This window comes from Bos taurus, chromosome 19, assembly GCF_002263795.3.
Source record: "Bos taurus isolate L1 Dominette 01449 registration number 42190680 breed Hereford chromosome 19, ARS-UCD2.0, whole genome shotgun sequence".
NCBI classification, from domain to species: Eukaryota; Metazoa; Chordata; class Mammalia; order Artiodactyla; family Bovidae; genus Bos; species Bos taurus.
In genome coordinates, this window is record NC_037346.1 from 48,355,949 (window position 1) to 48,372,582 (window position 16,634).

The window sequence follows — 16,634 nt, forward strand, 5'->3', positions numbered from 1 at the left end:
CCTGGAGTCTGGCTGATTTTCACAGAACTCTCTGGAAAGTACTCTCAAGCAGCTCATAAATATTCTTCCTCCGGTATAATCCCAGTGGGCTTGCTTCATCGTTTTCACTCTGGCCCTCTCTCGTTTTTCGTTTGTTTTTGGCCGGGCCATGAGGTTTGTGGGATTTTAGTTCCCCAACCAGGGATTGAACCAGGGGCCGAACCAGGGCCCTCAGCAGTAAGACTAACCACTAGGCCGCTACGGAATTCCCCCAGGTATGTTAACAGTCCTTTTATCTTGAACTTTTCCTTCTTGGAGAGTACTATTTTCTAGTTTTCCTGTTGTCTATCTACTCTTTTTCCTCCTTCCAGACTGTGTTTCTTAAGGCTCAAGATATAAACCTTACCTATTCTCTCTCTCTCTCCTTTTTTTGTAAGAGAGCTCATTCACAGATAGAACCAAATTTTAGAGCAGAAAAAACTTTATAATTTCATCCTCTTCATTTTGAGGGTGACTTCATCTTTGACCTTGCAAGGTTCCCACTCATTCACTCATTTATTCATGCATTCGTTTAACAAATACCATCGAGGGCATCCCCTGGTGGCTCAGATGGTAAAGAATCTGCCTGCTATGCAGGAGACCACAGTTCAATCTCTGGGTTGGAAAGATCCCCTGGGGAAGGAAATGGTAACTCACTCCAGTATTCTTGCCTGGGAAATTCCATGGACAGAGGAGCTTGGTGGGCTACAGTCCATGGTGTCGCAAAGAGTTGGGCACAACTTACTGACTATACAACACCAAAGGTGATAGGGTGTGCACAGAGAACATCAAAGTATAAGGCCAACTGTGAAAACTGCAAGAAGGCAGGAATAAACTTTAAAAGAGAACTATAGTGTTCATGGGAAACAGATGGGGAAACAGTGTCAGACTTTAATTTTCGGGGCTCCAAAATCACTGAAGATGGTGACTGCAGCCATGAAATTAAAAGATGCTTACTCCTTGGAAGGAAAGTTGTGACCAACCTAGATAGCATATTGAAAAGCAGAGATATTATTTTGCCAACAAAGTTCCATCTAGTCAAGGCTATGGCTTTTCCAGTGGTCACGTATGGATGCGAGAGTTGGAGTGTGAAGAAAGCTCAGCGCCGAAGAATTGATGCTTTTGAACTGTGGTGTTGGAGAAGACTCTTGAGAGTCCCTTGGACTGCAAGGAGATCCAACCAGTCCATTCTGAAGGAGATCAGCCCTGGGTGTTCTTTGGAAGGAATGATGCTAAAGCTGAAACTCCAGTACTTTGGCCACCTCATGCGAAGAGTTGACTCATTGGAAAAGACTCTGATGCTGGGAGGGATTGGGGGCAGGAGGGAAAGGGGACAACAGAGGATGAGATGGCTGGATGGCATCACCGACTCGATGGATGTGAGTTTGAGTGAACTCCGGGAGTTGGTGATAGACAGAGAGGCCTGGCGTGCTGCAATTCATAGGGTCGCAAAGAGTCAGACATGACTGAGTGACTGAACTGAACTGAACTGATGGTGTTCATGAGAAAGATGGGTCTGGTGAAAGGAAAGGAATGGAATAGATAGAACAGGGAGGGTTTCATGGAAGAAGGGGTATCTGGGCTGGACCATTTGTCAGATTTGACAAGGGGAAGGATAGTCTTGGGGGAAAGGAAGATCTGAACAAAAGCCTGGAGAAAGGAAAACCATGTGTGGCTTCCTGGAAGCCCCAGCTGACCTATCAGTGAGCTCGTGCTGACTTCTACCTGGAGGAACTGTGGGAGGTAAGCAGGGCAGGCAGGATGGGCATTAGAGTCAGGCTGGGCTTTCTTACCAGGCAGCAGAGTGAGATGCTTCAGGAGGAGAGTTAGAGCAAAAGACAGGCATTTGAGAGACATTAGAAGACAGTTAACAAGGGTTGTGTGTGTGTATGTTAATTGCTCAGTTGTGTCCGACTCTGCGACCCCATGGCCTGTAGCCCACCAGGCTTCTCTGTCCCTGGAATTCTCCAGGCAAGAAAACTGGAGTGGGTTGCTATTCCCTTCTCCCGAGGATCCTCCCAAATCAGGGATCGAACCCGAGTCTCCTGCATTGCAGGCAGATTCTTTACCACCTGACCCATCAAGTCCATAGCAAGGGTTATTTGGGTCTTAATCTAGAACAAGAAAAGGGGAGACCAGGGCTCACACAACAGACCTCGCCAAAGCAGGATGGAAAGCATCTTACTGATCCAGTTACACAAACAAGAAGATTCAGAACAAGGAATTCAATAGCAATTATCAAACGTTTACCATGTTCAAGGGACTGTATAATTATTAAACTGAACTCAGGTCAGCTCGCCCACCTCGAAGCAGAGCCAATTTACTGACACTAGATTGTGATGAAGGCAAAGTGCAACACTTATTTACAGCATGTCAAATAAGGTGCTTCCCTGGTGACTCGATGGTAAAGCATCTGCCTGCAAGGCAAGAGGCCTGGGTGTGATCTTTGGGTTGGAAAGATCCCCTGGAGGAGGAAATGGACAACTCACTCCAGTATTCTTGCCTGGAGAATCCCATGGACAGAGGACCCTGGTGGGCTACAGTCCATAGCGTTTCGAAGACTTGGACACAACCGAGCATCTAAGCACACACACACAAGGAAAGTGAGGGGATGCAGGAACAAAGGACAACATCAGGAAAAAATAGTTCAGTGAGTAATAACCTAAAATGGAAAATAATTTCAAAAATAATATATGTGTATTTGTACAACTGAATCATCTTGCTCTGCACCTGAAACATTGTAAGTCAACTACACTTCAATAAATATATATATATATATATATATTTAATAGTTCAGCAGTAAAAGAGTCCAAGTTCCTCCTTAAGGGATATACATAATAAGCTGGTATGGCCTTGGAGTTGTTCTACAGGAACTAAGGCCCCCTCCTAGGTGGAGGATGGCTAAGACCCCAGACTGGTCTGAACCTAAAGAATGATGTTGATATTTTTCTGACCTCTGTGACTTCAAGCAACTAAAGTTTGGACCTTGTCAAACACTGCCCCAATTCTGTGCTGAATTCTCCTTTACTCAAATCCCTTCATGAATACACACAGCCCCAGCCCCTTCATGAATATGAACATTCCCTTAGCTTAAAACTTCCCTAATTTTGCTGTTTGGGGAGACACTGCTTTGTGAAATATCCCTGGCATTCTCCTTCAGTTCAGATCAGTTCAGTTGCTCACTTGTGTCCCACTCTTTGAGACCCCATGGACTACAGCACGCCAGGCCTTCCCGTCCATCACCAATTCCTGGAGCTTGCTCAAACTCATGTCCATCAGAGTCAGTGATGCCATACAACCATCTCATCCTCTGCCATCCCCTTCTCCTGCCTTCAATCTTTCCCAGAATCAGGGTCTTTTCCAATGAGTCAGTTCTTTGAATCAGGTGACCAAAGTATCGGAATCTCAGCTTCAGCATCAGTCCTTCCAATGAATATTCTGGACTGATTTCCTTTAGGATTGACTGCTTTGATCTCCTTGCAGTCCAAGGGACTCTCAAGAATCTTCTCCAACACCACAGTTCAAAAGCATCAATTCTTCAGTGCTCAGCTTTCTTTATAGTCCAACTCTCACATCTCACTGGAGAAGGGAATGGCAAACCACTTCAGTATTCTTGCCTTGAGAACCCCATGAACAGTATGAAAAGGCATTCTCCTTACTTGCTGCAAGTAATAAATCCTTCCTTCTCCCAATCTTTGGCTTGGCTGTGTCTTTGGGCTTGAGGCAAAAGATAAAAGAGGCAAACTGTTTTCAGTTAACAAGGCTAGTTAACCCACAGAATTGCGAGAGATAATAAAAGGACTGTTGTGTAATGCCACTGAATTATGGAGTTGTTTGTTGTGTAGTAATAGTTGACCGAAACAGCTACCCATCTGACACCTTTATTTGACCCATGGGTGTGCTTATATCCGATCTGGCCCCAACTAGAGCCACAAAAAGGACTCATTTCCTTTCTACTGGCAAAGCCAGGAATGTGAGGCCCGGGAGCTGCCTCCATCTGTAATGAAAGCCATTTCAAAATTTAAAAAAAAAAAAAAAACCTGACAAATAAAGAGAAGCACAGATGTGGTAAAGGAGTCCTGGACAAACTTAAGTTCTGCCTCTAGTTGCCTTGAGATCAGCCTGCACAGCTTGTCTTCCCCTGTTTAACTAAACTTTCCCCTATTTATGGGCTTTCCCAGGTGGCACCAGTGGTAAAGAATCCATCTGCCAATGCAGGAGACTCGAGATGCAGGTTCAATCCCTCGGCTGGGAAGATCCCTTGGAGTAGGAAATGGCAATCCACTCCAGTATTCTTGCCTGGGAAACCTCATGGATAGAGGAGCCTGGTAGGCTACAGTCCATGGGGTTACAAAGAGTCAGACATGCTACCCTATTTAGACCAGCTAGTTTGAGTTGGGTTGCCATCACTTACAACCACTAAACCCTGATTAAAATGCTAGCTCAGCATTTCTAAGAGGACTAAATCAATAATATACATGACACCATACCTGGCCCATCAGTTCAGTTCAGTCACTCAGTCGTGTTCAACTCTTTGTGACCCATGGAAAGCAGCATGCCAGGCTTCCCTGTCCATCACCAATTCCCAGAGCTCACTCAAGCTCACGTCCATCAAGTTGGTAATGCCATCCAACCATCTCATCCTCTGTTGTCCCTTTCTCCTTCCATCTTCAATCTTTCCCAGCATCTGGGTCTTTTCAAATGAGTCAGTTCTTTGCATCAGGTGGCCAAAGGATTGGAGTTTCAGCTTCAACATCAGTCCTTCCAATGAATATTCAGGACTGATTTCCTTTAGGATGGACTGGTTGGATCTCCTTGCAGTCCAAGGGACTCTCAAGAGTCTTCTCCAACATCACAGTTCAAAAGCATCAATTCTTTGGCACTCAGCTTTCTTTATAGTCCAACTCTCACATCCATACATGACTACTGGAAAGACCACAGCTTTGACTAGACAGAACTTTGTTGGCAAAGTAACGTCTCTGCTTTTTAATATGCTGTCTATGTTGGTCATAGCTTTTCTTCCAAGAAGTAAGCATCTTTTAATTTCATGGCTGCAGTCACTATGTGCAGTGATTTTGGAGCCCAAAAATATAAACTCTGCCACTGTTTCCACTGCTTCTCTATCTATTTGCCATGAAGTGATGGACCAGATCTTAGTTTTCTGCATGTTGAGTTGTAAGCCAACTTTTTCACTCTCCTCTTTCACTTTCATCAAGAGGCTCTTTAGTTTTTTCACTTTCTGCCATAAGGGTGGTGTCATCAGCATATCTGAGGTTATTGATATTTCTCTCGGCAATCTTGATTCCAGCTTGTGCTTCATCAAGCCCAGCATTTCTCATGATGTACTCTGCATAGAAGTTAAGTAAGCAGGGTGACAATTTACAGCCTTGATGTACTCCTTTTCCTATTTGGAACCAGTCTGTTGTTCCATGTCCAGTTCTAACTGTTGCTTCCTGACCTGCATATAGGTTTCTCAAGAGGCAGGTCAGATGGTCTGGTATTCCCAACTCTTTCAGAATTTTCCAGAGTTTATTGTGATCTACACAGTCAAAGGCTTTAGCATAGTCAATAAAGCAGATGTTTTTCTGGAACTCTCTTGCTTTTTCGATGATCCAGCGAATGTTGGCAATTTGATCTCTAATTCCTCTGCCTTTTCTAAATACAGCCTGAGCACCTGGATGTTCACTGTTCACTTACTGTTGAAGCCTCACTTGGAGAATTCTGAGCATTACTTTGCTAGCGTGTGAGATTAAGTGCAATTGTGCAGTAGTTTGAACATTCTTTGGCATTGTCTTTCTTTGGGATTGGAATGAAAACTGACCTTTTCCAGTCCTGTGGCCACTGCTGAGTATTCCAAATTTGCTGGCATATTGAGTGCAGCACTTTCACAGCATCATCTTTCAGGATTTGAAATAGCTCAACTGGAATTCCATCACCTCCACTAGCTTTGTTTGTAGTGATGCTTCCTAAGGCCCACTTGACTTTGCATTCCAGGATGTCTGGCTCTAGGTGAGTGATCACACCATCATAGTTATCTGGGTCATGAAGATCTTTTCTGTATAGTTCTTCTGTGTATTCTTGCCACCTCTTCTTAATATCTTCTGCTTCTGTTAGGTCCATACCATCTCTGTCCTTTATTGAGCCCATCTTTGCATGAAATATTCCCTTGATATCTCTCATTTTCTTGAAGAGATCTCTAGTCTTTCCCATTGTATTGTTTTCTTCAATTTCTTTGCACTGATCCCTGAGGAAGGCTATCTTATCTCTCCCTGCTGCTCTTTGGAACTGTGCATTCAAATGGGTATATCTTTCCTTTTTTCTCTGCCTTTAGCTTCTCTTCCTTTTTCAGCTATTTGTAAGGCCTCCTCAGACAACCATTTTGCCTTTTTACATTTCTTTTTCTTGGGGATGGTCTTGATCACTGCCTCCTGTACAATGTCATGAACCTCCATCTATAGTTCTTCAGGCACTCTGTCTATCAGATCTAATCCCTTGAATCTATTTGTCACTTTCACTGTGTAATCATAAGGGATTTGATTTAGGTCATATCTGCATGGTCTAGAAACATCTATTTCTGCTTTATTGACCATGCCAAAGCCTTTGACTGTGTAGATCACAATAAACTCTGGAAAATTCTGAAAGAGTTGGGAATACCAGACCACCTGACCTGCCTCTTGAGAAATCTGTATGCAGGTCAGGAAGCAACAGTTAGAACTGGACATGGAGCAACAGACTGGTTCCAAATAGGAAAAGGAGTACATCAAGGCTGTATATTGTCACCCTGCTTATTTAACTTCTATGCAGAGTACATCATGTGAAATGCTGGGCTTGATGAAGCACAAGCTGGAATCAAGATTGCCGGGAGAAATATCAATAACCTCAGATATGCAGATGACACCACCCTTATGGTAGAAAGTGAAGAAGAACTAAAGAGCCTCTTGATGAAAGTGAAAGAGGAGAGTGAAAAAATTGGCTTAAAGCTCAACATTCAGAAAACGAAGATCATGGCATCCGGTCCCATCACTTCATGGCAAATAGATGGAGAAGCAGTGGAAACAGTGGCAGAGTTTATATTTTTGGGCTCCAAAATCACTGCACATAGTGACTGCAGCCATGAAATTAAAAGAAGCTTACTCCTTGGAAGAAAAGTTATGACCAATATAGACAGCATATTAAAAAACAGAGATATTACTTTGCCAACAAGTCTATCTAGTTAAGGCTAGGTTTTTCCAGTAGTCATGTATGGATGTGAGAGTTGGACTATAAAGAAAGCTGAGCGCAGAAGAATTGATGCTTTTGAACTGTGGTGTTGGAGAAGACTCTTGAGAGTCCCTTGGACTGCAAGGAGATCCAACCAGTCCATCCTAAAGGAAATCAGTCCTGAATATTCATTGGAAGGACTGATGTTGAAGCTGAAACTCCAATACTTTGGCCACCTGATGAGAAGAACTGACTGATTTGAAAAGACTCTGATGCTGTGAAAGATTGAAGGCCTGAAGAGAAGGGGATGACAGAGGATGAGATGGTTGGATGGCATCACCGACTCAATGGACATGAGTTTGAGTAAACTCCGAGAGTTGGTGATGGACAGGGAGGCCTAGCATGCTGTAGTCCATAGGGTCGCAAAGAGTTGGAGATGACTGAGTGACTGAACTGAACTGAACTGCCTGGTCTAGTGATTTTCGCTACTTTCTTCAACTTAAGTCTGAATTTGGCAGTAAGAAGTTCATGATCTGAGCCATAGTCAGCTCCCAGTCTTGTTTTCTCTGACTCTATAGAGCTACTCCATCTTTTGCTGCTAAGAATATAATCAATCTGATTTCAGTATTGACCATCTGGTGATGTCCATGTGTAGTCTTCTCTTGTGTTGTTGGAAGAGGGTGTTTGCTATGACCAGTGTGTTCTCTTGGCAAAACTCTGTTAGCCTTTGCCCTGTACTCCAAGGCCAAATTTGCCTGTTACTCCAGGTATTTCTTGACTTCCTACTTTTGCATTCCAGTCTCCTATAATGAAAAGGACCTCTTTTTTGGGTGTTAATTCTAGAAGGTCTTATAGGTCTTCATAGAACGATTCATCTTCATGGGCCTTTATCTGGCCCATGACTGGCATCAAAGATATCATTTTTACACTCACCATGTTGGAAAACATATTAGAGCTTCCCTGGTGACTCAAACGGTAAAGAATTTGCCTGTAATGCAGGAGACCCGGGTTCCATCCCTAGGTCAGGAAGATTCCCTGGAGAAGAGAAAATGGCAATCCACTCCAGTATTCTTGCCTGGGAAATCCCATGGTCAGAGGAGCCTGGCAGGCTGCATGTCAGTATCTGTACATGATAGTGAAAAGATCTCCATTTCAAGAATCTGTGGAATATTTATAAAAATAGATCATGTTTTAGGTCACAAAGAAAACTAATTAATTTCCCAATGTAGAAACTGTACTACAGAGTAATAAATGTTGAAATTAAAAACAAAGGTTTATTAAACAGCAATGAAAATAATCATTGACAAGAAAAAAAAATGTTGCCTGCCATTCCAGTTCTACAAGGATCAAGCCATTAGCTGCTCCAGTTGGCCACCACTGACAGGGGACCTGAGGGGAATCAGGAGCAAGAAAAACAGGAAGCATTCTTTGCTTTGGATACTGGCCCCTAGATACTTAAGATACACATCTAAGGAAAAATGTCTACAACCCCCACATTCTTGCCTTTTCCCATATATAGAAAAGCACCAAAATCATTGAGATGGCTGTTTTTTGTGAATGGCAGTAATCTTTGATGTTCAACTATATTTGTTTTGTTTTTAGCAAAAAATTCATGTATTTCTTGGCTCCTCCCTTGCTTCTTGGGAACAGTTTCTCATAGCTCTCTGTCTCCTGGCCTAAAATCCCCAGTAAGACACTGAATAAACTCAGCGCACTCATCTTACACTGTGGGTTTTTCTTAAAGTCCACATCATATGCAGGTTACAATACACTTGCCAAAATAATGATTGTTTTGGACCAAAGAAGAATTTAGAAATATAACTAAAGACTATGTAGAAAATAAGGAAAGTAAGAGTCCTATTCAACTATACAAACACAGGCTGAAATACTTTCATTATTACAGAAAACAATAAATTTTCCTTATTAAGTTGGGAGAAAAAGAAAATTAATTCCCAAGTAAAACATATAAAGGAAGTAATGATAACCAGATTATTTCGCCTGTGTGTTTTCTGTTCCCTCTCCCAGTATATCAAACCCAGAGTGTGTGAGTGCTCTGTTGTGTCCAACTCTTTGTAACCCCATGGACTGTAGCCTGCCAGGCTCCTGTCCATTGAATTCTCCAGGCAGGAATACTGGAGTGGGTTGCTATTTCCTCCTCCAGGGGATCTTCCCCATCCAGGGATCTAACCAGCATTCCGATTCTTTACCTGGTGAGTTACTTTGGAAGCCGAAATCAAACCCAGATAGCAAGGACATATTCTTATTGTCCACTTGTGAATAATGTGTCTGCCTCACAGTTTGATCTCAGTACTTAGAAGTACTTTCGGCTTTCCCAAAGTTAGACCTTCTCTCCCTTCGGCCTCTGAAGTAAGCTACTTCTATTTTAGCATTTATTAAAGTAATATAATCACATAAGCTTTCCGCATCACACCACTACTTCAAACACACGTATTTGTTTACCACTTAGAATGTGTCAGTTGATTGACATTAATGTAATCCTTGTACACCACTGTTACTTTGGATTTCTCTGTTTTTCGGAAATCGAGGCTCAGAAAGGCTAAGTGATCAAGGTCAAGAAGCGAATTCATCACAAAGTCAGGATTTGATTGCACATCGACCTGCTTTCAAATGCAAGCTTTTTCTGCCAGAACAAGTTACTTTAAATTCAGGGGCAAGACTATTGTCACCTCAGCTCCTAGCTTAGCTCGTGAAACAGACTATCTAACAGGTTAAGCATTTCCTGCGCCCTACTGTCTGTGCTGTTCCGTTTTGTGTACTATAGAGAGATACACCACTCACAAGCCGGTGACCTAGGTGATGAAAGAAATCAGAAGAATTAGGACACTAAATTTAGGACACAGCCTTTACTTAACACCCATCTCTATGGTTGGCATGTAACCACTCTATACTCTGGAGGACTCAGCGAGCCAGGCCAATCAGTGAGTTACTTTACAGTCACGTGGCAGGAAGTTTTAACTTGCAATTGGTCAATAGCGGTAAGGCCCGCCCAACTACATCCGGTCTGCTTCTTTAAGTAGAAACCAGGCCAGTTTCGTTTCCTTTTAGCTGCTGAATCAGAGCTGGGTAGGTGAGGTGGTGTTTGTTTTGTGTCGGGGGCCTGGGAGTCGGGCGGAGGGAGGGCGGCCTGCGGTGATGACATCCCAAATAAAGCACGTGTTAGACTGCTGACGCGGGTGATGCGAACTGGAGTCTGAGTCGGGCTGCCTCGGCGGCTGGGAATAGACGGGCTTGCGGGCACATCGCACTCCTCACCCACAGCTCTTGTTCTTGCAGATGGCTCGAGAAGGACGTCGGATGTCATTGTCCTCCCAGCTTTTCGATCTTCCCCCGAAGCCCCTCAATAAAATGGTTTGATCCCAGTGCTAGTGTTCTGTGTTGTTTGTCGCGACGCGCTGCCTTTGAGCCCCCGCCGCGCCTGCGCGTGGCGCCGGGGGTCAGGCTGCAGCGCCAGAGCACGTGCTCGCGCATAACTGGGGTCGTCTGCCCCCGCGGCGGCGGCCCTTTTAACCGCGAGCGACACGGCCGCCCTGGGCTGCCGGGGCGGGGTATACAGAGGCCTGGGGAAGACGTCGGGGGTCCTGTAGTCTGCTTATTTCTTGTGACTTCCCTGAGTCCGAGTGTCACTTTAATGGGGACCTGTGAGACGCGCCGGTTCATTTAACCGCCGTGTGGATGGCCATCTGCAGGGAGAGGAGATGAGAAATAGGCTGTGGCCTTGAACGGTTCAAGGGCCGTGGTGTACTCCACTGGAATTGCCTCCCGGTCTTGGGCTTCATGAGCTTACTAACTTTGATAAGGGGTATTCGCGGACTACCTTAAAATAGGCTTCCCTGGTGGCTCAGACGGTAAAGCGTCTGTCTGCAATACAGGAAATACAGGTTTGATCTCTGGGTTGGGAAGATTCCCCTGGAGAAGGAAATGGCAGCCTACTCCAGTACTCTTGCCTGGAAAACCCCATAGAGGAAGGAGCCTGGTAGCTACGGTCCATGAGGGTGCAAAGAGTCGGACCCGTCTGAGCGACTTCACTTTCTTTGACTTATAGAGTATGCCCCAGACAGTGTGAACAGCTCACAGTACCAAGGTATTTTGCCGCAGGGCACAACATAGGCACCTACTTGCAGGTGTAATCCGCATTCTGGGTGTTTTAAAAACGTGTACAAAGGGAGAGTTGAGTTTTATCATCCACTGGATGGACACGAGTTTGAGCAAGCTCTCGGGGTTGGTGATGGACAGGAAAGCCTGGCGTGCTGCAGTCCTCGGGTGGCAAAGAGATGACTGGGGGGCTGAAGTGAAGTAGTATTTGGGGCAAAGTAAGAGCTGCAGCCCAGGAAACAGCTCTGAGAACTGCTCCAAAGAAGCAAGACAGTACAAAAGAGATTTTGGTGAGGGGATGCATGCAATTGAGCACGTATTTCTCTAGTTTTGTTAGTCTCGTAAAGCTTTTGCTAGTCACAGGGACAGTTGTCACCATGAGGTTTTCAGTGTTTTTGTGGATATGAAGGGAGAAAGTTGAACTCAGCTCCTGAAAATGTATCTGAAGACCTGTCTGCCAGTCCCTGCCTGGAGCACAGAGTGCTTTATTACTGCTCTCCACTTTTGGGGGTGGGTGTTGAAGGTCACCAGCTGCAGCAACACAGGATTTAATCCTTGGAGAGGTATATGGCAAGTGCCAATTTGCAGTTAAAACACAGATGACAATGGGCTCCAAAGCTTAGCTGAAATGTGCATCAGTTCCGAGGACAAGGTGGCAGGTGTTGAAAGGCAAGTATGCACGAGTGCCGTGTCTTAACGGCTTTGTTGCTTAATAATGGAGGTGGCTCCAAGTTAGTAGGCGGTTGGTGTGAACTCAGCCTACGAGGGCTTTGCAGGTAGTGCTAGTGCAGAGTCTACCAGCCAGTGAAGGAGATCTAAGATGCAGGTTCGATCCCTGGATCAGCAAGATCCCCTGGAGGAAGAAGGCATGGCAACCCACTCCAATATTCCACCCTGGAGAATTCCATGGACAGAGGAGCCTGGCAGGCTGCACTCCATAGGGTTGCAGAGTCGGACAGGACCAAAGGACATAGCGCGTACCAAGGTGTGGTCTCCGTTGGATCCTCAACAGAACAAGTCCAGTGATCACTCAAGAAACTGAAGCTGCCACTGGCAGCTGACGGCTCAGATTCTGTGCCATAGTTTATTCTGTTTGTTACCTGAACAGGATTAAGTAGAAATAACTTGGATGCTTATCTAGTATTTGACATGAGATATTTATTTGTGAAACAATGCAAGCGATTGTAAATCCCCCACATACTATTTGATTAAGTGCAATAAGGTACAGTCGTGTAATCTCTTTACACAATAGTGCATCTAGTCCTTTGCCTTAAATTATTGCACAAAAATTATAAGACCAGTGAAGAAGACATGCGGACTGACAGGCAAATCGGCCTACACGATGAGAACAGCACACCAACTGGAATGGTCCAATAATTTAAGTCAAATGTTTTAATGGTGCAATTAAAGTAATCAAATAAGGGTTCAAATATATTCTTTCAATATATTAATTTCTTTAAAGTCATGTTCAGGCAAGGTGCTGCTGCTGTTTAAAAAAAACACTATTAGCTTTGTCCACAGATGTAATTGTCAAAAGTCACCCAAGGTAAGTCTGATGTTGAATGCAGCTTTAAACAATTAAAAATTTGTATTTTGAGTGTACTTCTCAAAGCAAATTATACAGTTGAGAGAGCCCTGAAACTTGTAAACTAAACATTCTGACACAAGTGCACAAAATAAAATTGGCAATGTTAAATGTCACGTTCATTTTGAGATCTGTAGTGTTTGATGTTGAGCGAACTTTTGGTCTTGACTCAAGATGATAAGAGAGCAGTCCTGTTTTGGCCATCAGAAAAGGAAACTGCCCACAAAACATCCCTAGCCAATTAGGTTAACAAGGCATTTATGCCTATTTAAAGCTTCCCAGAGCACAGAGGAAGCGCCAGGTGGATGGACGGTGGCTCTGGCTTCCTGGCCGCACTCCAATCCAGTCTTGCGCAGTGTTTGACATTTTCACATATGCTCAGGTCTCAGGAAAACGGGATCAGTTAGAAACCAGGTGATTGTACCTTGTTGGTAGAAGGCATGGGATGGTTTGATCTCATGGCTTTGCCTAATGTACACATAAATCCCACCATTCTCACCCCAGCTGGTAGTGTGTTAAGAGTTGTATGTTCTATGGCTACTTGCTTCCAAAACACAGTAAGTTGCCATGCACACCTCTTTTATCACCAAAGACACAGCTCACAAAATCCCACTCCCCACCCTCCACACATGGAACCACACTGATGTCCTCTGGGGCTGCCACACACGAACTGGGGAAGCAAGAAAACGTTCCACTGCGCTGGCTGGCTGAGCAAAGACCCTGGAGGCATCGAGGAGGCAAAGGGAAGCCTTCCAGCTGTGCAGCTTCGCTCTTAATGTGCTCTTGTGGTACAACAAAACCTGGTAGGCTCAGAAAAGCCAGGGTGGGAGTCACCAGTAACCTCTGGATCCACCGGGATGATCCTTCCAGTTTTCCTTTGCTGAGGCAAAGCTTTGCAGCAGGCAATCTGGACCCCAGTCTCGGGACACCTCAGGGTGGGACCGGCACCGGCAGGCAGAGGGCAGAGCGGTGGCACAAGGAAAGGCCAGCGCTGCAGCCCAGATGGCAGCCGAGAACCCCACACTGAGCTTATCTCCCACTACTGGGAACACCAGGACTGCACCCATCACAGCTGATCAGGGGCCTCCACAGGTGGGTCTTTCAGGAGGCTGGACGTGGAGCGAGGATCCATGGCCGAGTGCATGATGGGGATATAAACATCATCCATGTTTGGCATGACAAAAACTTTCTGCAGAAAGAAGGAACAGACATGGAACAAGGCTCTGTTCTCTGGGAGTTGCCCTATTGTGTTCTGATAAGAATTTTAGGCTTTAGACAAGTTTTTAAAATCCATATGAAACAACTTTTCTTACACATTCCAAACTAATTCCTCTATAATATTCAGAAAGCCTGGAGGGATCAACACCAGTGCATGAACATGAGAACCCAATAGCCTGTGAGGCAGAAGCAGCCTGCTTGAGTTCACGTACATATAATAAAATCACTCATGAGTTGATAAATAACATTAAGAGAATTGGCATAAGCTGCTCACAGGATTCCAAATGACTATATCCAGAACACTTGTTCTAAGTAAATTTTATCCTAGCACTTAAAATCCTAGCAACAAAAAAGTAAGCTATTTTTTTTCCCCCAAACCAGAACCAGTTAAAGCTGCATAGAAAAGAAATCCTACTATCATGAACACCCAAAGGATAATCAGTGATTGACAGCAATGGTGCTTTGCCTATTTATAAACTAATTTTATGTAAGTGAATTCTGGCAATGTATTCACCTTCAGAAATGCTTCCAAAAGCAAAAACCAAAGCATGTGGCCTTGGGAGAATGCAAACAGTTACCCTTCAACTTCCCGACTTGCCTCGAAAATACCATGCACCAAAGTCTGCCCCCTAGAAGGGGTGACCATTCTAGCCCAATACTTTTAAAAGAGATGACCCACCCAAATTCCTCACGTAGGAAAAAGAAAAAGAACTACAGGCATGAGGTTGCTTTTCCCCTAACTAGGTTCAAAGTGCTTTTTCTTTTGGAGATAAAATAAAGCTTTCCATAAATTGGTTGTTATATTTACAGCTACAGCTTTTAAATAATATAGTTTTTAGATAATAAAAAGTATAATTTTAAAGGCAATGACTCAAAAGGTACTACTGCAAACATAATATGGGTCTTCTTCAGAAAGTGAAATTCATTATAAAATAGTCTGTTAATCCGTAAAACCTTAAAAGTCAGCTATGCCTCAAAAACCTGATAAAAATTTAATAGAAATAGCTCATTGCAAGGCCTTGGCCACACTGCTATTTCCTGTGGTGGAAGAATGCAGAGACAGACTTGGAGAATGAGCTCTGGCTGAGTCAACTCCAGGACTACCCTCGAAGATTCACAGGGTAGGGAGAGGCCTGATTCATCTTTGAACTCCCAAGGCAGGTGGTAGCTGCATGGAGAATGTAGAAACACACAAACTGAGCAAGGTGGCTACCACACCAGGGCAGGAAAGGCTTCCCTGACCACGGCCCAGGTGCTACTCACGGGCCAACTCCAGGCCCCACCTAGGGGAAAAGTCCCAAGATGGCCCCAGCAGATGGACGACGTAACCCTCACCAGGCCTACGGGGACATGACAGTCATTTTGCTCTTTGACCCCAACGTTTTGAGTTTCCTCTGAAGACTATGTAACAGGATGTGGATGAGTTTCAGGGTTTCTAACACTAAACCTGAAATTTTATGCCTCTCTGATCACATGGGTACTTTCCCCAGATGAGGGTCCATAGCTTTCATCAGATTTTCCAAGGAGGATCCTGGACCTCTGTTCTGCCCAGAGCTTTTAGACTCAGCATGAAATGAGATGACCCAGCAGGTGTACCTGAAACTCTTGTTCCAGTTTCTTCTCTATCCAGTCTGTCACATGAACTAAAGTCACTTCTCTCTCTCCAAGTTTTGGCCGAGCTTTCAGCTCAATATATGGTGGCTTCCGGAATCCATACCTTTTAAAAGAAGACAAATAACCACATTTAGAAGCAAAGAAAAGAAGTGGATGGTACCCAGAGTAAACATTCCTCATTTACACAAGGCTTTATCAGTACTTGAAAATGTTTTCCTCTGCTGAAAATCCCTTCTAAAAAAAAATACTTCGCTGCAGCAGGTATGAATTGTGAATTCCCTGGACCCAGGGCTGTGATGACTGGGGAACAGTTCTGACAAACTAAGACAGCCAGGAAACACCATTGGAAAAGTCCATGACCTGGGCATTGTTTCTGGTTTTTGTTTTTCCTAAAATGGCAAAGATATTTTTTGTTTCTATTTTTATGAGAGTAAGATACATCTGTTACAAAACCCCAAATATGAAAGCATATAAAGCAGGAAATAACACTGTCTCTCTCTGGATCTATAACCAAGATAGGACCACTGAGAGAAACATGATCAATTTCCCCCACACCCCTAATATGCATACATAAACAGAGAGCCTTCTGTAACCTGCTTTTTCACTCCACACTCCACACTGTGATTATTACGGCTTCTCAGTGGAGCTGACTGGCACTCAGGACTGTTGGTAAGGTATCCAGTCAAGAGACTGTGTGCTCTCAAACTAAAAACTTTGATCCATCATGGACCAACGTTTTAAAACATCCAGGTACACCTTGGAGATATGTGGGCTCAGTTCCAAATTGCCGCACCAAAGCTAACATTGCAATAGAGAGTTACGTGCATTTTTGGTTTCCCAGTGCATATAAAAATTATATTTACACTATGTTGTAGTCTACTAGGTG

At 44.1% G+C, this 16,634-nt stretch overlaps 1 protein-coding gene, 1 long non-coding RNA gene and 2 other non-coding genes across 6 annotated transcripts in view; 3 read left to right on the top strand and 1 right to left on the bottom strand.

The window, feature by feature from the left end:
- The first annotated feature begins 9,901 nt into the window (after window positions 1-9,901).
- LOC101902037 (uncharacterized) lies at window positions 9,902-10,598 on the top strand. The gene is made up of 2 exons (XR_233110.5): window positions 9,902-10,302; window positions 10,513-10,598. It is a non-coding gene; the product is annotated as an uncharacterized lncRNA (long non-coding RNA).
- Window positions 10,366-10,435, top strand: LOC112442810 (small nucleolar RNA SNORD104). Its single transcript, XR_003031101.1, has one exon. It is a non-coding gene; the product is annotated as a small nucleolar RNA SNORD104 (small nucleolar RNA).
- A 30-nt stretch (window positions 10,599-10,628) lies between the features above and the next one.
- Window positions 10,629-10,761, top strand: LOC112442831 (small nucleolar RNA SNORA76). The gene has a single exon (XR_003031121.1). It is a non-coding gene; the product is annotated as a small nucleolar RNA SNORA76 (small nucleolar RNA).
- A 1,711-nt stretch (window positions 10,762-12,472) lies between these two features.
- Window positions 12,473-16,634, bottom strand: part of TEX2 (testis expressed 2) — a 114,307-nt gene continuing 110,145 nt past the window's right edge. For 2 of the 3 annotated variants that reach the window (XM_024980007.2, XM_059877966.1), the window contains exons 11-12: window positions 15,731-15,851; window positions 12,473-14,105 (exon numbers count right to left, since the gene is read on the bottom strand). In XM_024980007.2, coding sequence (XP_024835775.1) covers window positions 13,983-14,105; window positions 15,731-15,851 — 244 coding nt within the window. In that variant the 3' untranslated portion in view covers window positions 12,473-13,982. 3 annotated transcript variants of the gene reach the window in all.